This window comes from Poecilia reticulata, chromosome 17 (assembly GCF_904066995.2).
Source record: "Poecilia reticulata chromosome 17, P_reticulata-male-v2, whole genome shotgun sequence".
In the NCBI taxonomy this organism is placed as follows: Eukaryota; Metazoa; Chordata; class Actinopteri; order Cyprinodontiformes; family Poeciliidae; genus Poecilia; species Poecilia reticulata.
In genome coordinates, this window is record NC_088846.1 from 20,833,365 (window position 1) to 20,857,943 (window position 24,579).

At 37.8% G+C, this 24,579-nt stretch overlaps 1 protein-coding gene across 2 annotated transcripts; it reads left to right on the forward strand.

Moving 5' to 3' along the window:
• Window positions 1-99: 99 nt before the first annotated feature.
• Window positions 100-24,453, forward strand: LOC103479888 (MAM and LDL-receptor class A domain-containing protein 2). Of its 2 annotated transcripts, XM_008434572.3 has the most exons (49): window positions 100-370; window positions 481-580; window positions 690-861; window positions 1,638-1,851; window positions 2,446-2,577; window positions 2,697-2,821; window positions 2,999-3,236; window positions 4,240-4,502; window positions 4,977-5,067; window positions 5,173-5,313; window positions 5,925-6,053; window positions 6,848-6,981; window positions 7,095-7,263; window positions 7,406-7,525; window positions 7,948-8,102; window positions 8,175-8,270; window positions 8,476-8,566; window positions 8,652-8,771; window positions 9,394-9,496; window positions 9,584-9,734; window positions 9,837-10,056; window positions 10,718-10,841; window positions 11,263-11,392; window positions 11,843-11,918; window positions 12,008-12,160; window positions 12,654-12,779; window positions 12,882-13,097; window positions 13,174-13,290; window positions 13,480-13,641; window positions 13,774-13,865; window positions 14,027-14,194; window positions 14,299-14,472; window positions 14,549-14,657; window positions 16,170-16,292; window positions 16,422-16,521; window positions 16,702-16,861; window positions 17,437-17,551; window positions 17,677-17,820; window positions 18,257-18,444; window positions 18,778-18,943; window positions 19,686-19,904; window positions 19,995-20,173; window positions 21,602-21,839; window positions 22,037-22,196; window positions 22,279-22,393; window positions 23,694-23,811; window positions 23,932-24,028; window positions 24,136-24,211; window positions 24,285-24,453. In XM_008434572.3, the coding sequence occupies exons 1-49, from the start codon at window positions 316-318 to the stop codon at window positions 24,375-24,377; spliced, it is 6,957 nt and encodes a 2,318-aa protein (XP_008432794.2). In that variant the 5' UTR covers window positions 100-315; the 3' UTR covers window positions 24,378-24,453. The 2 variants fall into 2 exon arrangements, with proteins under 2 accessions (XP_008432794.2, XP_081454004.1); XM_081597878.1 differs by having other exon boundaries at window positions 12,654-13,097.
• The last annotated feature ends 126 nt before the right edge of the window (window positions 24,454-24,579 follow it).

Sequence of the window (24,579 nt, forward strand, 5' to 3'; positions counted from 1 at the left end):
ACAACTCACAGGCGGAAGTGAGAGCTTTGCGCAACACAAATGGCCATCCGGCCGGAACACGGGGTGCAATAGTAAAATATCATTTAACAATGCTTTTTCAAAAGGCTGGGAGTTTATTCTGAAGGATGCTAATATGTCTTTTGGGCATACTCATCTTTATTGTAATAAATCATCAAAATATAATTATCAAAGAAGTTTCATCAAGTTTTGTTTTAGTGTTTCATTAATTATTATTTTCAAGGTTCATGCAACTTTGAGAATCACTCATGTGGTTGGGAGGACACCAGTGACTCATCCTACAGCTGGAGACGGCAGATGGTAAACATCACCTCAGTACCAGGACAGGACCACACCACAGGCACCTCTTGGGGTAATAATTACTGTTCCTTTGTTAATTATTTCTCTGTCAACATGCATTGTGAGCATTTAAAACACTTTAAGAAGCAGATGTCTTCATATTCTTATTTTTTGTGTGCTCAGGTTATGTCATGTATATTGATGGTGAAGAAAGTAATTTATTTTCTGAAGCCACATTGGAACTTCCTGTCAACCGGCTGGCTGCTTTGGGATGCCAAATCAGGTAACAAGAACTAACATTTCACATTGATTATGTAGCACAAATTGTGGAATCTTTTCCTATTCCTTTTTGTGCCAAAAGTCATCTGCTTTTCCTCATACATATGTTTCAGTTTTTGGTATCATATTTATGAAGACAATCCATCCCCAATAACATCATTATCCCTTAAAGTAAAAATGATCAGAGACACAGTTGAGAGAAATTTACTAGAGATTTCCAAAAGAGAAACTGATGGTTGGGAGTATGCAACGGCTTTTATTGGTAATCAACCAGGAGGCTACAAGGTTGGTAAACAAACTTGTTTATTCTGTGGATTTTAAAAAACACATTTGTTGTTTAGAAAGTAAAATTCTTATTTTCCTTGATGGCTTAAAAATAAACAGATCTTATTTTGCTTCATGCAGTGTTTTCCAGGTTTTATTGATCTTTGTCTATGTCATGTTTGGTGGAGACAAAATGCAGAACAGTGGAGGTGTGAAGTAGATGATAAACACATATTTAATAATGAACACAAAAACTTGCAAAAAAACATGGGGCCATGGCAGAAGACAAAACAATAACTTCAAGGAGACACATGGGGAAATAAATTAATCAAAACTCAAAAACAACTCAGGATCCTAACTGTCTATTCTTTATTCACCTTTTTAGAAATATTAATGTGAGATTATGATGCAGCAACATAATATTTATTTTAGGTTTTTTTTAAAACACATTTTATTGAGAGTATCTTAAATTTTACATACTACAATTCATAACAGAAAGTTTAAGTTCTGATACCGAGTTGTCTTTACTTCAGAAAAATTTCCACTTAAAAGCATAAACACATGTACTCTGCATACTAAGGTGGAAGATGAGGGCATTGTTTTACATTTTTTTTAGGACCATGAGTAATACAGTTCTAAATATTTTCATTGCACTACTTAAGAAAAGCATTTGTTTTGTTTGGATATTTATATTCAATCTCGGGTTCGACAGATGTGGGAGAAAAATCCTCAATAGAAATGTTTAAAAAGGTATTTTTGATTTTCTGCAACAAATATAAGGTTTTCTCTCTGCACAGCTGCTGTTTTCTTGCAAGCCTTCGTTTGGGGAAAAAAAAGATGTTATGCTGGACGATATCAGCTTTGAGAACTGTGCAGAAGGAGACATCCCAGAAGAATCAGACAACCTCTCATGTGATTTTGAAAAAGATACATGTTCCTGGTACCATGACTACACAGCTAGTCTGTTGTGGAAGAGAAGCTATGGGGCGTATGAAGACGTAAATAGGGATGGTAAGCATTGTAATGAGGTAGGTGTAAGCATTAATCAGAGGAAGTGGCAAGGATGATCATTGTAACTCTGAAGGTGCTAAAGACATCCGTGTAGAAATGTTAGTCATACGCTCCAGAAATATCTGCTCTAAATCAGCAAGAAGATATTAATTTTTGAAAGAATACTGAAGTCCAGTTAGCACCTTTCCATAATCCATCTGGGGACTGAACAAACGGTAAGGAAGAATGACCCTCACTGTCCACACTTAAAACTTTTTTACAAAGAAAATTTTACACAAAATCAGGTCTCTGTCCGAAGCTGTTAGAAACCGATCCCCAAAGATTTGTTGCTGCAATCGCCATGAAAAGAGATTCTTGTAAAGTATTGACTGTGGCTTTTCTGAATAAGTACAATCTTGTGTTGTCCTAGTACTTAAAATAAATGTTAGATCCATAGAATGTTGTGTTTGAAAAGGGTAAAGAAGTAATAATACTTTTGACTAAATACTTGCACCCAGATCAGTAATTTCTGCATAAATGTATGAATAGATTGTTTGTGGAATTAAAAAAAAAAAACTAAAGTGAATTGTATTTCTGTTCCTCCTTTTTCTACAGGTTACTTCATGCTTATAAAAGCTAAGAACCAACTGGATATATCATCAACAGCCAGGCTCATCAGCTTCCCTAAACCTGCCGGCCAAACCATCTGTGTGAGCTTCCATTACTTCATATTTGGGAACAGCATTGGTATGTGCTTCCCTGCTCACATCTATTCCACAAATAAAATAAGGTTTTTTTAGCATTTTATCATAAAGTACAGTAATATTATAAAGTATCAGTAATTACAACAACTTCTGCCGGATTAGGATCCCTGAGGTTTATTACTAAACGCTCTGGGGAACCAGAAACAGTCGTCTGGATGCGAAGTGGCACACAGGGAAACAAATGGCGCTTTGCAGATCTTGCCTTCAACAGCGACAGACCAATACAGGTATTCTCATTATGGTTTATAACTTACATATTTTTGCTTCGACAATTAAAAATATTGTACAAATTGTGGAGGGTTAATTATCAGAAATAAATAAGTCACTTTCATGTAGATTTAGAGTTGTGTATTCACGTTTAGCTGCGTTGATGTTCTGAATCCTCACTTCAATTCATCCTCCAGTTCATTATAGAAGCTGTGGTGGGCGGCACACAGGGGAGCATCGCCATTGATGACGTTGAGGTGGCCGCTAGTTTGAATGGCTCGTGTCCATCTGAGAGAGAGTGTACTTTCCAGGGTTCTCTTTGTGGCATGCAGCCTCATCCTTCTGCAAACTTCAACTGGGACCGGATCACAGGCGTGTCCCAGCCAGCCAACTCTTCAGGTCCCACCAAAGATCACACTCTGGGGACAGAGCAAGGTCTGCAGCTTCATTACATGACATCTTGCAAAAATATCCATCCAGCCTTTCTGTTTTCTTTTTATGTCCATCATGTTAGAACCACAAACCTGAAGGTGTTTTGATTTAATTACTTTATTGTAATGCATAAGGGGTGGTTTTTATTCATTTTTTCTTTACAAATAAAAAAACGGTGCAGAGATTAATCCTCACAATCTGATGCTGCAACCATTATGTTTTATCGTTGGAAAGGTGAGCTCAGGATGATGTACAATCTGCAAATAGAACTCCAAATGAACAAAGTCAACAAAAAGCTTTCTTTTTAGCATTCTCCCATATGAGACATTTTTATAGAATGCATTGCTGATCTTTTTGGACCTCCTTAGTCAATGTGTTAGGTTGTACTATATGTCCTGCTATTTTCAGACAACGGATTAAATCAGTCATTTCAAACTGCATTCCTGGAGGACTGGAGTCCTGCAACTTTTAGGACTTTCTTGTTCTACACCAGTGTTTCTCAACCATGGTCCTCACCGCCCTCCTGCTCTGCATGTTTTAGATGTGCCTCTATTCCAGAACAGCTGATTCAAATGATTGCATGACCATCAAGTGCTCTGTGAGATTTTGGCAAATAGTTTTATATCTTAGCCCTGCTTTAATTTATCTTCAGCTTTATTCTTGACATGTCTAATGTGATACATTTCTGCACTAATTTTCTTTAACAAACTTGAGACTAGATTACACACAGATGAACTCTACTTGTATTTTTGACTTCTGAAGTTGCACTGAATTTGATTTAGGGTTATCGGGGTAAAGAGGGCCATCTACTATATGCATGCTACACAGTATATAGACCAAACTTCATTAGTAAAAAAGTTTGAAGACAATGCACAATTTGCCTTCCACTTTACAATTATCCACTACTGTGTACTTTCTATATCGCGTTCCAGTAAAATTCAGAGGTTTACTGTATGATAATTGATGCATCCAAGCAACACTGTGAGACATTTTCCTCTATTTGTAGGTTACTACCTGAGTGCCGGGTTGTGGAAACACTCTGTGGGAACAAGGGGGGCTATGATAGCTCTGATGGAGCCGACACCGCTCGATGGGGAATGCCTAATGTTCTGGTATTACATGGAAGGAACAGGAGTGGGTGAACTGAGCGTTTACCTTCAAACTGATAGCCAAGAAAATGCCACCAAGCTGTGGACAAGAGTAGGCGATCAGGGATCGCACTGGCGGCATGGGAGGGTAACACTTTACAATCCACAAAGCAGTTATCAGGTAGCTATACAGTCTCACATTAGTCATTTTGCAGATTGTGATTTCTGGGGGGAAATGCAACTAAATATTAACTCATTTTATTCCTGTTTTATCAATTTTGGCAATAAATTATTACAGATTATTACTCACATTTGGATGGTTTCACAGAATTTTTTTTTTTGTCTTTATGGGTTTTAACAATATTTTCAAAATCAAATTGGTTTATTAAAAGGAAATATTCAAGGGGCTTATTTTATCAATCAGTTTGTTATTGTGGGTAAAATATGCTTGTTGCAGTCAGGTAAATTAAATAAAATGGATGTATGAGTACCGTGTAAAAATCAGGAGGTAGCATCTATGTTCTCTGTTTCTGGAGTTAATTTCATGGATGGATTTACTTTAATCCAAGACGTAATCTATGCCATTTATGTACATTTATGTGCAGACAATGCCTAAAACATTTGATTAAATTTTGGTTTGTTCTCTAATTAACAGGTGGTTTTTGAAGCAATAGCTGGAGACGAACCAATGAGAGATATTGCTATTGATGACCTCACCATCTTGAATGGCGTCTGTCCCCCACCAGGTTATTGGCAACGGCTAAATTTGGTGTAACTTTATATTTAGGCATGTTTGGAAGCATTAAAGCAGTTTGATTGTGACAATGTGCTTTCTGTGTTATGTATTGAAGGCTTTTGTGACTTTGAGATGGACTTCTGCGGCTGGGTCAACAATCCCCCAGCAGAGTCTGATGTACAGTGGGACTGGCTCTCAGGCGAGAGTGACGGACAGCTTCTTCCTAGAAGAGATCACTCAACAAATTCTCCTTTAGGTGAGCAATCATACATCATGCAGAATTTCTTATGAACATGATCTAACTTTGTAGAAGTTTTATCTTCTTTATCATAGGTGCACTCTTAAACTTGCTAGCTATTTTACTAATAACCAAGTCAAACAGTTCTGTGTTAATTTAACTCAGATAGTCCGTCCATTATATATCCTTGTTTAATCCATTTGAACTCCCAGTTAGAGTTGATGCCTTTCTACTGGTAAATTGAAGCTCCATCTGGTCTGAACTGATGTTCCAGCCCAACTTATTGAGCTTAACATTACACTAAAACCTAATTTTAGAATTTCCCCATTTTTATTTAATCTTATAAGACTATTAAAGTGAAGTCAGTCTTTGAAGACTCATTAATGTCATTTTGGTGTCTTCAAGTCAACTTCTCTTCAGACACCATGAACTCAGTATTTGAGTTGAAAACATGATCCAGCAGTTTTTAAAAGTGTTTAGCTTCCAAGGCTGAAAGTCAGCATATTCTCACTAGGATGTTGAAGTTGTTAATGTGTGCTTGAATCGAAAGAAAAATTTATATTTTTCAGTCATGTTTGATATTAACTAATAAATTCAGTTTATTTATGCAATGCATTTTGTTGCCACAGGCCACTTTGCATTTTTATGGCCCTTTAAGCCTGAAAAAGAAGAATTTGCCCAGTTGGAGAGTGAGTCCATGGAAGCAGTAGAAAGTGGTTGCATAGAGATCTGGCACCATGCTGAAGGATGGCGTTATGGTAAGTACATTTTACTTTTTCTTTAGCAATTAATAAAAAGTAATTCCTTTTGGTTTGGTATCCTATCCCCAAAGTTTACAGGTTTAGATTTAGATTATTTTGTTTTCTTTAATACACTTTTGTTTTCCAACAAATTTCTCATATGAAAGCATAGATTTTTTTCCCACTTAATGTTTAAATAAATTTTCTTAACGTGTTGTGCTTATTTTCTTTCCGTACTATTAAGATATAAAGTCCTTCAGCTGGACTGTTTTTATGTCAGTGGGTTCTAAGAGTCAGGAGTTCACAGTCCTATATTTGCCAGAAACTTCACATAAAAATCTTAACGTATTTCTTTGTCGCATTGTTTTTAAAGTTTGTTGGAAGAGGAATAAAAGTGAACATGAGCCTGTAAGAATACCATAAAGGAATTTTGTCCCACTCTTCTCTTCAAAATTGTTTAATTCAGCCAAAATGAAAAACAATCTGAATCAATTTTGAAGCTAGACTTGACTTTGGCACAACAAACATTTATCTTGACTTATCTTTTTGTTGTGAGTCATTTCAGTGGAGTTTGTTCAGTTGATTCAAATCATTGTCCTTCAGGAAAGTTTGAACTTTAGTTACCAAATAAAAAAGGGTTTCTGCTTAAATGTGTCATTTATGTGAAGGCTTTCAGTCAAAATATGTGCATCCATCCAGTTTTTAGATTTGTCACTCTTATATAGGAAACAAATATTTCTTTTGATCAGCTGCAAATATGATCGTTTTTAAAATTCTTTTGTTTTCTCACTGATAATTTTTGGTGCTTTCAGGACCATCAGCCATTACACTAACGGTGTTTTTAAGTGAGGCTGGTTTGCTGCATCCTCTATTTAGTACTAATGGTTACATGAATTCCACATGGATTCAAGACAGAGTGAATTACAATTCATCCAGTCTTCACAAGGTTAATTATTTTTGAAATTTATATCACATTTTCATTATTCTATTTTTTGGTGCTTTTTGTGCTTGTGTTTATTTTAAAGCTGTAAAATCTGATAGTTATGCTTTTGACTGCAGATTATTTTACAAGCCCGCCGTCCAGTTGGAAACAGCGAAAGTTTTGCACTAGATGACATCCATATCATCCGAGGCAAATCTTGTGAAGATCTTATCCCCACCACAACCAACCCTCCCACCACAACTACCAGTGCTCCACCCTCTAACATGGACTGCAGCTTTGAAAAAGGTCAAACTCAAACATTTAAGTTCAAGTAACACATAGACATCTGCATTTTGCTTTTTGGGTTCTTTTGATGAGATTTGTGATTTTTTAATTATTTTCATGAAGTTTAGTTTGTCTAATTCAGTGTGTGCTTCTTGTTAAACAGGTTTGTGTAACTGGGTCCAGGAGGACACTGATGATATAAACTGGACTCTTAGCAATGGACTTCAAGTGGAGGGCGTGTGGAATGGGCCTCAGTACGATCACACTGTTGACAGTGGTCAAGGTATTGCTATTTGGCGATCACAAAAATCACCACACCTGGCTGAATGATGCAGCAGTTGTTAGCACTGTTGCTTTGGAAGAAGAATATCCTTGATAAAAACCCTAGCCAGGGATATTTTTGCACTGAGTGTGCGTGTTCCTTCCAAGCATCCGGGTTTATACAGTCCAGACTTTTGCATGTTAGGTCAATTTTTCCATCTGAGCTGGCTTTATGGGTGTGTGCCTTTGCATAATTGTTTGTCCTGTGATGTCAAGGCAACATTTCCCGTGTGTTACTCTCTCACCAAATAACTGTTGTAGATGAGCATAACTGTTTCTGTGTATTTTCCAGTACACAAAAAAATCTGTCTAAAGCAAACAACTATGGAGAAATCTAACATGCTTTTCCAAATTAAATTTTTTTTGTCTTCTGTCTTTACAAAGGTTTCTTTTTACTGGTGAATGGATCTGGTTTAAAGGATGGTGAGAAAGCTGTTACCTCGGTTTCTGTCTCTCATCTTTGGCCACAGAGCTGTGTTCAGTTCTGGTATTATATGCTGGGACCATCAGTATCCACCCTGAATCTGCTGATTCAAAACGTATGTAACCAAATTGGCTTCATGCAACCCTTGCATAAAATACACTTCTCACAGACTTTTACTCCATGTTAGAGTTCCTCTGAAATGTTGGTCTGGACTCGTCAAGGAACCCAAAACCCAGAGTGGATCAAAGCACAAGTAGCTGCAAGCTTGACCGACGTGCTTCAGGTAATTGCTTCCTAAAGTATATTTTCATCTTTTTCAAACCTGTTGCAGCACTGCTGTCACTTTACATTTTGAAGCCAACATTGTTTTCTAAACATATGCTGTTATGTAAAAATCTTTAAATTGATTAGTTCACAAACAGAAATGGAATCCAGAACATGGTTAGGCTTCAAAATGTTACACATTGATTTCATTAACCTGTTAACAGATAAAGTTCAGTGGGAAGAGGAACATCCATAGTCACGGATTCATCGCTATTGATGACATTACAGTGAGAGCGGGAAGCTGCAGTAATGAGAGTATGTAAACATTTAAGTTAAAATGAGGCCAAATTCTTATAGTTTGATTTTTTTGAATGGATTTCAAAATTAAATCTGTTTTCAGATGAATGTGGATTTGATTCAGACTGGTGTGGTTTTGAGAATCGCCTTAGTGACAGGGGTCACTGGAATCGCACAAGGGGAGAAAAGCATCATGTGGATAAGACTTATGGGACTGAAAATGGTCAGTACTGAACTGTGTCAGAGTGCAACTACAAAGTGATGCAAGAATTCACTTATACTGTTATTGATGTCACTTGTGATGTAAAAATTCACCGTTGATCAAACCCTGTTCTGAAAGGAAAACTTAATTTTCAGGATGGAACTGGGACCAAATGGCAAGAGAGAAAAAAACTAATGCAAACATCATCATAAAGTGTATAGAGATTAAAACAAAATAACTGCTTAAAAAAATAATTGTGAAGAAGCTTTTTAAAAATGCAAATCTAATAAAAATGTGTCTGCCTTAGAGAGGTGAAATGACAGCATTTGCTGCGTGCTGCAGAGTGTATTGTGCATGGCAACAGCAGATTTAATGTTTCGGACAAAGAACAAAACACCAGTGGTTGCTGCTAACTACAGCATCATCATAAACTATGTTGCTTAGACACACTGATCAGATATTACAATGAACCAGTGTTATTGTCCCTAATGTCTTTAGTTGGTATTTTTACTGATTCTTAAATATTCTACACTTAGACTATTTGTACACCGCGCAGGGACGGGAAAAGTAGTGGGCACAAATTATTGTGAAAAGATGAAAACATTCCATGTCTGCAAAAAGTAGCATGTTGTATATTTTGCAGGATTCTACATGTCTGTGATGACGTCAGTTTCTGAGCAGCCAGAGACAGCTGAGCTGCTCTCCCCACTGTACTCTTCAGACATAGAGATGTGTGTGCGCTTCTGGTAGGTCCAATGCTACCAACACATTCATTTATACACAACTGTCTAATTTATCTTCCAGTCTGGATATAATTGTACATGTTATTTCAGGTACATGTTGCCTGCAGAGACCTCCAGCTATCTTTCCGTTCACGTGCTGAGAAGTGGGGAGCTTGGCGATGCCCTTTGGCGTCGCTCTGGATTCACATCCAAAAACTGGGAAGTGGCAGAGGTCACCATGTCCTCACCTGCACCTTTCAATGTAAATTAACATTAATAACAATACATTGTTTAAAGCTTGTAACCAGGTTTGACCTTATTTCTTTTATTTTTTATCAATTTCCAATAAACCTGATCATTTCAGGTGGTATTTCAGTCCGTTCATGTGCCTGGCACCAAAGATGCAGTAAAAATAGATGATTTCTCTGTGAGGACTGGAGCTTGTTCTGCTCCTGCCAGCTGTGACTTTGAGTCTGGACAATGCACATGGGTCAACGTGCACATAGAAGATGGACATGAGTGGGTCATGTCCCATGGAGGCTCGAATGGACCACCGATGGACCACACCACTCAATCCTCAGATGGTAATCCTTACGCTGCCGTGTGTAAAATGATTTATTCCTGAAAGGTGCATTTTATTATTGCTAACTAGTCGCTAAAAGCAGAAAATAGAAACATACCATGCTATTTTTTTTCACTTTATGAAGAAATGCATTTTTAAAACTGTAAAACAAAAACACATTTATTTAAATATAAAGAAGCTAAATTTGGTGGATTTTCTCTCAAATTTGCTCTAGCAAAGAAAATTTGTGCTTACTGCTGCTAAAATAATTCTTTACATTTTAAAAAGAGAAACAGTTTCTTATTTGTTTCAAGATCCTGTTATTGTGGTTAAGCCTCACTCTTGCTCTCCGACACGGGGCCTTTTTCAGTTTGACTTTGTTTTTGTGACTGAGACGAGATTTGCCTCCTTTGCGTTCTGTAATAAATCCCAATTAGCCTTAAATTTGTGCTGAATTAGCTAAATAAAGTAATATTTTCAACTTCACTTTGATCCTGTTGCAACTATGGCTTGTCAGAATCTTTAAAAAAGAATTAAAAACTGACTGAGACAATTTTTTCTGATATTGCCCCATTAATACAGCTTATGCCAATTTACATAATGTACTTGTTAACTTATAAATTATTACAGCTGTCAGACATTTAGTTTTTTGTACTTTACATTTATCTTCCGTTTACTTGCAGGTTGGTTTTTGCTGAGCTCAGCATTGCACCAAGACCAACACAGCGTAGCACAGGTTGTGTCTGAATGGATCCAACTGCAGGACACCCCATCTTGTCTCACCTTCTGGTACCATATGGGCAGTAGGTGAGCATAAAATACCCAAAAAATATCACATCAAGACTTTTTAACCTAGATTGAGTGACAGTAAAGTACAAGGATGGACATTATCCTGTTGTTTCCTCACTAACTTCCTCGGGAAGTGCGAACAAAAGTCATTTAGTCATGAATCACCTGCTTTACTTTGTGCAACACTAAGAGAAGTTGTGTATCAGAGTTCATCAGTTAACCAAGAGAATAATTTTATCGCATTAACAGCAGCCCAAAAGATTTAAGAATCTCATCTAACAGTTTGACTTTGGTTTCCTACAAGCTGAAACAAGGAAAGTAGCTACTTTTCCAGCAAAGTGAATGAGAACACTGTGAACGATTACGCCAGAGAATCTTGGAAAACGAATCATTTCATTTTGCAGAAATGTAAAAAAAAATTATTATTTTTTTCTCTCAGTGATTCTGGTACCCTAAGGTTGTTTGCACATTCAGACCCAGCAGAGGAGAGTCTAATGTTTCACAGCAACAGCAGTGGCAGCAGCTGGACCCGATTCTCCCAGTCAGTTTTCATGTCCCAACCTTTTCAGGTAAATCCAAACAATCGCCACAGTTAGAAATTACAATGCCTCGCAAAAGTATTCATATTCATTGAGTTACTCACATTCATGTGACAACCACAAATTTCAGTGAATTGTATTGGCATGTTATTTGATAGATCAGGTCAAAATGGTGTGTAGATGTGAAACTGAAGGCAGGGAATAGAGGGGTGGGGGCTTTTTCTAATAAAATATGATTTGGTATTCTGCAATTTTGGGATTATTTTTGTGTGTTCTTGGATAGAAACCAAAGGAGAGCAGATTAGGAACTAGATGTGGACTTTGATCTAAACCAGTGAATTATGGCTCTGGGCTCATGTTTCATGTTCTTTTCTTGCTGGAAAAGAAAATCATGTGTAGTTTTTCTTGTAAATAGAGAAATGTGAGAAGATCCATTACATCTAAGAAGTGTTTAAGCTGTTTGCATCCTCTCAACAACAGCTTATGATTGAGGCAGAAAGCAACAAGGGATTTATTGCCATTGATGACATCAGTCTCACAGAGGGTCTTTGCCCAGGTACTTATGTTTTTTTTTATTTTCAGTCTTCCTCTTCTTCTACTAATATAAGCACACTTTGTGGTAAATGCAACTTTTTTTCTTTACAGAAAATGAAACAAGAGGATTTGTGGGCTGTTCATTTGAAAATGGCACCTGTGACTGGCAGGACATCAGCGTTGGACCGTTTCAGTGGGTAAGAGGAAGGAACGGCACACTGGACAGTGGACCCTCTGTGGACAACACACTAGGAAATGAGCTGGGTAAGGTTCTTCAAAATCAAAGATAGCAATGTTGACTGCCATTATGGGAATCAGTTCTCCACAGTACATAAAAACCTGATTCCAACATCGTAATGAGGGGTTTGCTAGGTTTGTTAGAAGAAACAAAGAAGCTGAATATGACTTTTTTTTCCGCTTCCTCTTTTGTGCTGCATATGCAAGGAATGCTGGGTGCTGTTAGCCACAGTTTCCTCATCCCTGCTTGGGTTTGGATTGCGCCATTTAAGTGCTTGTGCTAAACAGGAAATCGCCCCGTCTTTGATGTTTTTTCCAAATCTGCAAAGCAGAGTTTTAGCTTTTTAAGTGTTAATTCTAAGATTTAAATCTCCTCTTCTCCTCATATTTTGAAATCTGTTGGTTTACAACAAATCAATATTTCTTCTTGCAATATTTGTTCTGCCCTGGTTTGTATTGTTTAAATTGGTGCACCGCATAAGTTTTCACATAAAAAAAAGGAGTTGGGTGATCCTTTCAGGTTGGTACATGGGACTGGAGGCTGATAGAGGAGGAGAAATGAGTCCTGCTGCGCTGCAAAGTCCCATCATGAAAGAGGCCAGCTCTACTTGCACACTACACTTTTACCTCAACATGCATGGAGAGGGTATGTTTTATACTTGCATGTCTGCAGGTGCAGAAATCTATGAAATACTGTATAAAGTCTTTGGATTCCTCCCATGTGTAAGCTTGTGTGCAACTGTTCCAGAGTCAGAGCTTAAGGTGCTCTTAAAGGAAGGCCCCAGGATCACCACATTGTGGTGGCTAGCTGGAAATAATGGAGACTTGTGGCAGCACAGCAACGTTGTGATTGGCCGGGTCCCCCAGGATTTTACCCTCTTGTTCGAAGCTTCCACTAACTTCAACCAACCAGGACATGTTGCTGTAGATGACATCGACTTCACCAACTGCTCCCTTCCTGCTGGTAGGCTACCAGCTTTTTTTTAGTTTATTTTAATCAAATTTCTACTCACTTCAAAGTTTTGGATCTCCTTTGTTAGAACCCCAGTCGTGTTCCGGGAATACATTCATGTGCAACAACAGTGTATGCATTGACCCCAGCCATGTGTGTGACTTCAGCGATGACTGCGGGGACCGGTCCGATGAGATCGACTGTGGTGAGCTTCTACACCGTCTGCTGAAAGCAGTGAAGACGCACAAATCACAAATGTCAAAACGCTCCAGAGCTCGATATTTAAATCTGTAAATCTACAATAAAAAAGTATTTTATGCATCTGTTGTTGCTTATATTAACAATTTAAGCCGCTCAAACCCAACCTCCTTCTCTACTTTCTATATATATACAGAAAAACAAGGTGTGGTGGAGCGTTGCAACTTTGAACAAGGCCTGTGTTCTTGGGCGCACAGTGATGTGGACACACCAGAAGGTGACTGGACACGGAAGGCGGGACAAGAAGGCTGGCCCAGGCATGGTCCTCCCAGGGATCACACTCACAACTTGGCCACAGGTACAATAAACTCTCAGAGATGCTTTTACCACTTCTCATCATCAATAGTTACAGTCTCAGCTGAAGAATTTCTAATATTTTAAGTTTCAGTTGTATTCCAATGTTTTGTTTTGTTTTATTATTTATGAACAGGTCACTATATTACACCTGGGAGTCACCTGACTGCAAGGGGCCAGATACCTGAGATTCTTTCAAAGACATTGTTACCAAGCTTTAACTGCACTGTGAGTCTCTTGTTCATTGATTACTTGGACCACATAAAGGAAAATGCAAACTTATCTCTGCTACGTAAAGACTTAACTTTCCCTGCTGGCTGATCAAAGTCCTCAATATTTTTTATGTTGCAATATTTGCATTTATTTTGTTACTGTTTGAACCTTTTTAGGTGAGATTCTTTTACTTCAGCATGAGTGATGATTCAGCTCAATTGACAGCCAAGTCCAGAACCCTGAAGTCTGGTGTTGATGACAAAACGCTGTGGATCAGGGGATCTTCGCACAGCTACAGTTGGCATAGGGCAAAGGTCACTTTCTCCTCCTCAGTCATTAGCAAGGTCTGTGGGAGCTAATGCAAAATGGTATTAAAAGTCTGACTGCACTACAAATGCCTGTCATAACGAAGAAGAATCAATAACGAAACAAAATGTCTCCTCCTCAGATTGTTTTTAGATATGAGCTTGGGGACACTGAAAGAGGGCTTGTAGCCCTCGATGACATCTCTTTCTCCAGGGAATGCATTTTTGACCCTGAAAACAGCAAACTACCTGAAACATTGTCTACCTCTTCCCCACACACACCTCCAGTAACAACCACACCTATGAACCCCTGCCAGGTCGGTGAAAGCTTAGTAAGTTGAAAGGTTACTCTGAAAATGCAAAATATATTAATTAAGGTCTTTGTACCTGCAGGACAATGAGTTTTTTTGCAGGCGTTCTGCTGGAAAAGTGTGTATTCCTGTGACGTTACAGTGTAATTATCATCCAGATTGCCCTGAAGGAGAGGATGAGTCTGGCTGTGGTGAGCATTTAAGATACAATTAAACCATACTGTCTCTACATCTATTTGTTCCTCCTGGTTGCTTTTATAATCATTAGTTCACTTAAAAGCTGCAACAACTGCAATATTGCAAACATGGAGGCAACAGGCCTTCACGGGAGCAACTTGTCAATGTGTGTAGAGAATCAAGGACCTAAATGTAGGCAGAGTTGAAAGAAAATAAACGTGTGAACTGAAACTTACTAAAACAAAGACAAAAATCAAGATGTGGAGAAAAACACAGAAACAAGACAGAGGAACCGACACCAGCAGGAACCTGCAACAACCGAGCAAGCAGAAAAACATATATATTCAGGGGAGAGGAGTAGGAAAACTGGTAGAAACAGGTGAGACTAACCAAGCAGAGTCCACAACACTGAGACAACTTAGGAAATGAGAATCCAGAAAGTAAAACAATTGTGATGCAACACAAAAATGACTGAAAAATTCAAAACAAAAGACTGAAAAGGAAACTTATATTAACCTTAATGAAAAGGAAAATAGGAAGTAAATAAAACACAGTGCACAAAGGGACCAAACCTATAAAGATTACGGCTGATAACCAAATCCCAATACATACGATTGAAAAGTGTAAAACAAACAGTAAGCATAGAAATAAACAGAGTTCTAAACTCATGACACACCTGCTTTTCAGTGCTAGGATAACTTGACGGCCTTCTGAACAAATAAATAACATTTTTCACATTGGCGATAGCAACAATTGTTTTGTTTTTCTGAATATAAACTTACATAGACCATGGCAGCAGTAGAATTATGTTTTGGGGAGGAGTTTTTTCAGAACCGGCCGGGATGCCGGCCAGATGTCATGGGAATATAGCTGGAGCTGCACACGGAGTTATATTGGAAGAAAACCAGCTGCTAGAGACAAAGGACTGTGGAGGAGATGCACCTTTCAGCAACAACCCTCTACATACAACCAGAGCTGCAGTAGAATGGTTTATATTAAAATATATTCATACATTAGAATGATCTAGACTTGGAAACAAACTCTCTCCATTCAATCCCACCAAGCTTCAGCAATTTTGCAAAGTAATATTTTTTTTTTTTTACTTTCAGATGTGGAAATGTGTAGACATCCTTTGAATTGGATCTGTGATTGAAGTGAAAGGGGAATGTAAAAAATATTAAACCATTTACCTATTTTAATAATGCTTTAATAGTGCACCACTTTGTGTAAACAGAGATATACAGAGTCACATAATATTCCAATAAAATACCCAGATGCTTATAGATGTAACACTTGAAAACATGAAGCTTATTTTTGCAAAGCACTGTAACTAGAAATTTATTTCAGCTGAATTTGGATGTAAGCATTAAAAACAGATGGTGTATTGTGGGGAAATATGTTAGAAAATATTGTTTTGTTTTGTTTTGTTTTGTTTTTATCAAATGCAAATAGGTGCTCTCTTAGTTTTGAAGTTTTGAAAAGTTTAATAATTTAGTTATTCATCTTAACTTCTGTACTTGTTCCAGGCTCATGTACATTTGAGAATGATCAGTGCCTGTGGAGTGATGCCAGTGATGGACCAGCTAAATGGCAGCGACAGAAAGCCAGTAGCAACACTGAACCCCCTGAAGATCACACTACACAAACTGGTGACCTTATTTATGTGTTATGAGATTGCACATTTTATTCATATTTTGGATTTCAATTGCAGTTATAAGACTCCTCCATCTCCAAGTGTTAATAGCAGAGTTGTGTATTTAGGCTTCTTTCTTTCTTAGGCTTCTACATGACAGTAAATCTCAGTCAGGGTTCCACACAAACAGAAGCCAAACTCCTTAGCCCCCAACTCAAACCTTCATCCCCCTACTGTCAGCTACTGTAAGTAACAAAATCTCTCTAATCATCATCTAAAATGTCCAAAATCTAGATGTTCTAATTACAGCTGAATATTCTGTTGCATGAATTGCTTAACACTCCCTAACCCGTCTCTCTCTGCCATGCAACCCGCCTCCTAATCCGACATTCTTCTCCACTTCCTTCCTTCTTCCACATTCCCAGGTTTCACTTCCACATCAGTGCAGGGAGTACTGGGTCACTCAGAGTGCTTATGCAGCAAGCTGAGGGTGGTGAAGCAATCCTGTGGTCACGCAGTCACAACACTGTCTCCCACTGGACCTTAGCGCAAACGCCGATAGGCCTGTTTCAGCAGACCAACAAGGTGGATACTCATGTTCTAAATCAACACTTTTACCATTTCATCTGGGACTTTTTATTTTCCAGTTTTCAAGAAAGTGTTAGAAAAACATGGACATATGGGCAGGGCATTATGTACGGTCTGACTAAAAAAAACAGTCAAATTTTAACTTTAATGCATGCAGGATTTTTTAGATATAAGAAGCTCATAGTATAAAGTTTTCTGTATTGTATGTTTCATAGGTAAGGTTGCTATTGGTTACCACAATGCAAAACTAGTACTACAAGATCATTCTAAACAGGGAGAAATTCTTGTTTCAAAGAGCTTAAATCTAAATTCAGATAACACATTTTATTTTAGTTCCCCACATATAGCATTGGTTTTTATGTTATTCTTTCATTATTATTATGTTTTTAGCAGTGAATGGAGGAAGACACACTTATTTAGGAGTAGACAAATGTTTTCTGAAGTTTCCATGAATTAAAAACACTGCCCCCTGAAAACTTATATAAACTAAGGCTGAAAATAAAACTTCTAAATGGAAAAATTGTAGCTTATATAGATATTTTAAAAATGTGTGTTGCCGTCTGTATTCTCAGGTTTGGTTCAGTAGTATAAGCAAAACAACAGGACCCATCAGCTCTCCTGAAGACCATGTTGTTGCTGTGGATGACATCTCCTTTATTAACTGTGAAACAACCTATGAGCCACCAGGTGATTGATTCCATTACATTTCCTAACAAATTGGTTCTGTTTAATTTTAGAATTTGAGGCTTTTGTGACCCTCATGATTCAGGAAGTTTCGTTGTTTATACGTTTCTTTTCCCCCGCCCCCTCAGCCCTGTCTTCTTATGGCTGTACTTTTGAAGATGGATTATGTGTTTGGGTCCAGGGAGCTGAAGATGAGTTGGACTGGAGCAGTGGCTCAGGTCCCACTGAAACCCCCAATACTGGGCCTACAGGAGACCACACCACTGGAACTGGTTATTATTCTTCCAAACTGTCTGAAAACATGATTTGTTTTAACTTATGTCAATCATAAATATGCTATGCTAGGATGTATCTGCTAACAGCCAGTTATAAGGGTTTGCCGAGACAGAGCATGTGTGACCACAAGTGAACATTTTTAAAAAGAAGTTTGACTTTAGCAGCATACAGAATAGTTAAATAAGCTAATAATTTGGTTTTATTTAAGTCAGAGATAGTTCAACAACAGTGAAAGAACGGCAGAATGACTAAACCATTGTGGCAGATTTTTAAGTAAATGTTCCCTAGTCTCTTTCATTTGCCCTTTTTCGTCTGTTGTCTCTACAATTGTGAAAATCGTTCAGTTCAGATAAGTGCAAACTACATGATAGGGAACGTTGTATGTTCTAGCAAGGGACCAAAGGTCACTAAGTTTTTGCATTTGTCTTGCAGGGAAGTACCTGTACATTGAGAGTTCTCATCCAAGTGAGAAGGAAAACACAGCTCAGTTAAAGTCTCTACTGCTGCCACCTGCTGGTGAAAACGGATACTGTTTCACATTTTGGTACCACATGTTTGGAGCTACTGTGGGTTCATTGAAGATGCTTCTGAAATCAGCTGACTTGTCAAACAAAATACTGGTAAAACACAAAATAACTGTATTGCTTTGGTCCTTCATCTTAAATGCAATCAATCAGATTCTGTATCTCTGCAGTCTGCATGCTTCCCTCTGCTGCACTGTTGGAAAACAACCATGCAGCTGATTGAGCAATGCTTAAGGCTGTTTCCTCTTAATTGTCTCTCTGTAAAAAAAAAAAAACTTTCTCACAGTTGTGAAATGATGATTGCAAAATGATATTTGTGTATAGTACAATGGGTGCAAACTGCTCAGTTTTGGTGCGTACCTCCGGGTTGCAAAAACCTCCCCACATCCTCATTGTGCTAAGTGACTCAGCCTCCTGTCTTTCCTGTAGGTGTGGCAACAATCAGGAAGCCAAGGGGATGAGTGGTTGCTGGTTCAGAGCCATGTGACCCTGCAAAGAGTACACCAAGTGATTCTGGAGGCCACCGTGGGGGGAGAGGCTGGTGACATAGCCATTGATGACATTTCATTTATCCATGGACCTTGTCCTGACTCTGGTAATAAAGCACAAAATTCCCATAATGGAGCATATCTAGTTTTTTTTCTTTTTTCTTTTTATCATCCAAAACTGCAGCAGAAATTTTACATTTGTCATTTTAAGCTCAGTATCAAAACTACTCACCTCTTCCATTTTAAGCAGTGTTGTGGGCTGTTGTGGGTATCAGCCTGAATAAATTGGTTAATTTTCAGTTTTGTGCAAAATCTAAAACTGACATTGCATATCTGTTTATTTCTCTGTAGACATTTTAATTAATTATAGGTCCATGGTTAAACTAAAATGGCTTAAAATAACTTTCCACTGATAGGTGGATATAGTATTTATCATGTAAATGGGAAATATTTTATTTCCTCCCTGAAACTAAATAGATAATTGAACATGTATTTCAATTGTGATACAAAGTGTGTGCATATTATCCCCCTGGTATAGGTTAGAACTGATGCGTGGTAAGTATGAAAAGGTTTTAGCAGACCACTTTTAATTCTAACATAGTAAGGTATAAAATTACTAAAATTGCAAAGGTAAAAACGGGTGAAGGGAAAAGCAACAGGCGGCTTTTTTTTAATAAAATATGCACGACCATGTACTAAAACTACAGCAACTCCATTTTATCTGATGGTACAGTTATTGCACAACCTAAGTAAAACTTGTTATCCTTAAATTCACGAGAACAGAAAATGATATTTGGGTGGCTTTATAAACACAAAATAGTAAAACTTTGATATCAAATTGCTTTTTAGATTTGTGTGACTTCGAGGAGGGCAACTGTAACTGGCAGCAGGAAGCATCAGATGACTTTGATTGGATCAGAAAGTGGGGCAGCACGCTCAACCCCAACACAGGACCAGAGAGTGACCACACCACCAACACACCCACTGGTCACTATTACTACCTGCCTTCCTCTATGGAGGACCAAGCTGGCCAAAAAGCTTTAATGTCTTCGCCTCTTTACAGTGAAAGTGAGAATCAACATTACACTGTGGAAACATTCAGAATTGGACATTTGGAGGACTGTTTGTCTTTGTCTGTATCATTATTGCTGTGTTCAGGTAAAGGATCTTGTTTGCATCTGTGGTACCACATGTACGGCAAAGGAATGGGCACACTGAATGTTTATCAGCAGAGTCTGGATGGGAAGGAGGTTCTGATTTTCTCACAGACAGGAGACCAGGGCCAGCTGTGGAGGTTCGCTCAGGCTGAGCTCCTGCCACGGATTCAGCCATACAGAGTGAGTCACTCAAATTCAGCTTCATAGTGAACTTCATTACAGTTCTTTCTTAGATCTTTTACTAAAGACCTATTAAAAGTTTTGATTATATACGTATACTTTGCTGTATATATATTTTTTTTACATTATGCTCCAACTCTTCATGATTGCTTTTTCTGAAGAATAAGACTTTTTTACTGAAAGCCTTATAAATATTTTGTATCCCAGTACAGCTCAGATTCCCTTCATAAATTAGTTGACCAATACAGACACCATATCTAAAACTGCAATATGATGAAGATAAAATTGACCTCCTATGTTTAAAAACATAGGCAATTAAAATTGCATTAAAATAACACACATACTTTCATCACCATTATATAATAAACATTAGTGGGGTTTTGTCCTGCATATGCATACGTCTATGTATCTCAGGACTTTATAGCTTTGTTTTTCTTGTCATTGACAGAAATTTTGTCCCAACCGTAGTTTTTGCTGTGCAGCTTCAATATGAAGCTCTAACACTTCATATTGGATTAGAATATGCTAATATGGTTAGCACTTTTGGACAATCTCCTGTAATGTTATAACAATGTGACACTTCAATGTTCACAGTTACACATTCATGTCTGGCTCCCACTGTTGTTGTTCTGCACAGCTAGCTGAAGCCTGAAGATTAAGCCAAGCCTACTTACTCTATGTTTTGATATGGCTTCTTGATAAGTCAGCTAGTGAAGTATTTCAAAGTGATTCTAACAAATTGTATAGAAAGAGTGTACCTATGTATTTTTGTCTGGTGCATAAACTCCACACTTTGATTTTCTGGTAAAATTTAGCAATTAGTATTTCACTTGCACTCTATACACAATGTTCCGACACTGCAATGTGTCATAGCTGTCTAGTCATGACACATAGGGCAAGTGGACAGGAAGCTGCAGCAGCTGATACAGTCTCTCTTCCACTTTGAATATCTTAAGGAGTGAAAACCCCAGACAAGTTAGATCAACAACTGGATATGCAGAGCCTGTTGAAACTATGAGATACAGCTTGCAGGCTAAATATGTATGCAGCTGGTGCAGTTATTGGTGGTTGAATTCAGTTCTGCACTCTGACATTAATCATATCAAACTGGCATCAGGATTAGTATCTTAGATGTCACTCGTATTTTTGATGGATTGATTTCTCAAAAGTTCTTTGTACAATTTGTTTAAAATTGCAATTGATTTAAAGTTATGTACAATATGATGTTTATATTGTACATAACAATATGTACAACATTGTACATATTGTTGTACAATATTGTAAAATTAACAAGCCAACTGGTTTTTAAGTCTGAAAACCCCTTTTTTACCAAAATCTTGGATAAATGTCCTTTCTTGCAATAATATTAATAAATCTGATTTTAAGAAATATTTACACTGAAAATAGAAATTCGCTGTGTACTCTTAGATTGTGGTGGAAGGTGTGAAGACCGGCCCAACCTTGGAGGGAGATTTGGCCTTTGACGACGTTCACCTCACAGATGCGCAGTGCCCTCCTCATGGTTTCTGTGACTTTGAGAGCTCCTTCTGCAGCTGGAGCAACCTGGGCGGTAGAGTCGACCAGGGAGACTGGCTCCTTGGAGCAGGAGCTTCCCCAAACCCCAACACTGGACCCACTGTTGATCACACAACTAACTCCTCTAATGGTAATCTGATGCTATGTATCTTAATGTGTGAAAATACAAAAATTACTCATAGTCTGGATTAAAGGTGCATTAAATTGGCCTTTCTTTGGTCAGATTTTACTTTGAACTTCTAACCTTGGAATTAGTCTGATCTATATCGTACATATTTGATGTGGCGGTGATAGAAAATGTTATAAACCTTGGCATGTTTTCCTCAGGTCACTACATATATGTGGACAGCTCGGTTGGTGAGTGGGGAGACATGTCCTACCTTGTCAGTGATGTGTTCCAGCCGTCCTCAAGGGGACACTGCCTTACATTTTGGTACCACATGTATGGCAGCCACATTGGGACACTCAATGTCTACATTAATGACAGGTCTGGGAAAAGTCAATATCAAATAGAAATTTAGCATAAACTGGCCTAGTTTAGTTTTATTTTAACTCGTCATGGTTTATAGGAAAATGCATGATGGAGGCAACGAGGAAGGACATCTGAAGTGGACTAAGGCAGGAAACAGTGGAGACCAGTGGCTGCAGGACAGTGTGTCTATTAAACACGAAGAAGCGTTCTGGGTAATGAACATTTTATTTTATTTTTTTTCTGATAAATGCATTAACTGTTAGGAAATGTAAGGTTTTAGTGCAGAACTTTCACCTACACGCATCTTTTGGAAGATTATAAACATGCAGTATGAACAATTTGGGGCTTTAATGTATTTCATTTAGTGCAATATTTTTTAACTTTATACAGCTTGAAATAAACACAGTTTGTAAGCATATTGCAAAGATTATGGCAGTAGGTTTTTTTTTGGTTTGTTTTAACTCAAATACTAAAAAAGAAAATACTAAAAAAGAAAATGTTCATGAAGCAAAGTGTTTGCTTCATGAACAAACACTTTGCTTTAAATGTGTGATGTGTAGGTCTGTTGCCTTCATTGAGAGCTGTGTGTGTAAGTATGAAACCACTGTTTCTCACCCATCAGTAAGGAGATTGTCCAAAAAGTTATAAGTTGCTAAATGATGTCATCACAAAAAAACATATTTGTTCATTTTATATGTATTCAAATTTGATCTAGAGGGTAGGATAAAAGAATAACAATGTATGAGAGACTGAGGGAGATGGAAAAAGGTCATGTTTAGAACTGTGACTGAAATTCTTTCTTTCAAATCAGCATTAATTCAGAATGTCGCAGATCAAACATTCCTTTTTTGGGTCTGATAAAAGCCCAAAACAACCAGAGTTGAGCCCAAAACAACCAGACAACACTGTGGTTTAGCACAACCACAGTGTTGTGCTAAAGTCTGGTTTAACACAACAGAAGAAGAGCGGCATCTTGTGGTAAATTACAGAAATCCCTTGAGGACTATCTGATGCAAAAAAAAAGGCAATAGTCACAGTCACAATAGGCAAGTTGCATTGAAAGTCCATTAAAAATGCCAACTTTGCATTAAATTATCATAATTTACAATTATGATAAGCCGAGATATTGGACGTTTATATTGTAATTTAATTTAAATTATGTGTTAAGGATAATGAGGCAGATTCAAAAGGCTGAAAATCCTGTCTGAGCGCTGAAGCGAGGGACAGCTGAACGAGGACTGGGCTATAAGTGAGAGCTTTGCAACATTGAAGGATCCCACAGCAGGAACCACTGCCATTTAAGAAGAGTTGGAACAATACATGTCTTGAAACTAAAGTCTCCATGAACTACGTGAAAAAAGAAGGTCACACGACGCACATTTTATTGTCCAGCTCGGCCAGGTCCTGTGAAGCCTGGATGTGATGGTTGACCTCTCGGTCTCAAAGAGACAATCAGATGTGTAACAGTTTCTACCAGATAATTATTTGAGCATTTGTTTTCACTCCCCACAGTTTGTGTTTGTGTATGAAAGAGGAAAGGGTATAGGCGGAGACGTGGCTCTTGATGACATCACCATCCAACCGAGCATCTGCTACCCTGAGCCTTCAGTTTTTCCCTCAAATAATTCAAGTAACTATTTTTACCTACAATGCTTAATTAGAAGCGAACCAATTGTTGTTCTTCCTGGAAAGAAATGACCAGTTAATTTACTTGTCAGATATTTATCTCCGTCTTTTGCTGTTTCTGTAGATGCGCTGTACGCTGGCCTTGCAGTTGGTCTGACGCTGCTGACTGGAACCATCATCTCTATATTCCTTCTCATGCTAAACCGAAAATGGAAGTCGATGTAAGCTTTTTTTGTTTATTTTGACATCTAATGAGCATAACACACATAATAATGCTAAAATATGCACAAACATGTTATTGACCTAATTTTGGACCTATATTTGACAGGAACACATTGACAATAACGAATAATGAGGTTCCCAGAGAAATGTCTATGTTTGACATGTCCGACCACACGCAGCATGTAAGTAAGGATCCCAGAACTTTACGAACTTTATTTTATGTTATATTATACCATATTATCTTTTTCTTTTCAGGATACACAACCTAATTATACATCTGACTTCTCCTTCTTCAACAAACTGTATGATCCATCAGCACACACTACTGAGGCATCGTCTGACGCTTAGCCTGGCTTTTACTTTAAGACTCCATTACTCCATTGAGAGTAGAATATAAATGTATTAAATTTGTTCCACTTTCTTATTCAGTGTGATTATTTTTTTTTCAGTTTGAAAAAATGTTATTGCATTCTTCCTTATGTATCTGCAATTGGTGCTTGTTAAAAGCTTTTGGAGACTAATTTTTTTCCCAAAGTGGAGAATGTGTTAG

Coding starts and splice junctions, on each gene's coding strand:
- LOC103479888 (XM_081597878.1), top strand. CDS start 316: ATGGTAAACATCACCTCAGTACCAGGACAGGACCACACCACAGGCACC. Junction 8,271..8,475: donor GCTTGACCGACGTGCTTCAG/GTAATTGCTTCC, acceptor ACCTGTTAACAG/ATAAAGTTCAGTGGGAAGAG. Junction 13,642..13,773: donor CACTCACAACTTGGCCACAG/GTACAATAAACT, acceptor ATTTATGAACAG/GTCACTATATTACACCTGGG.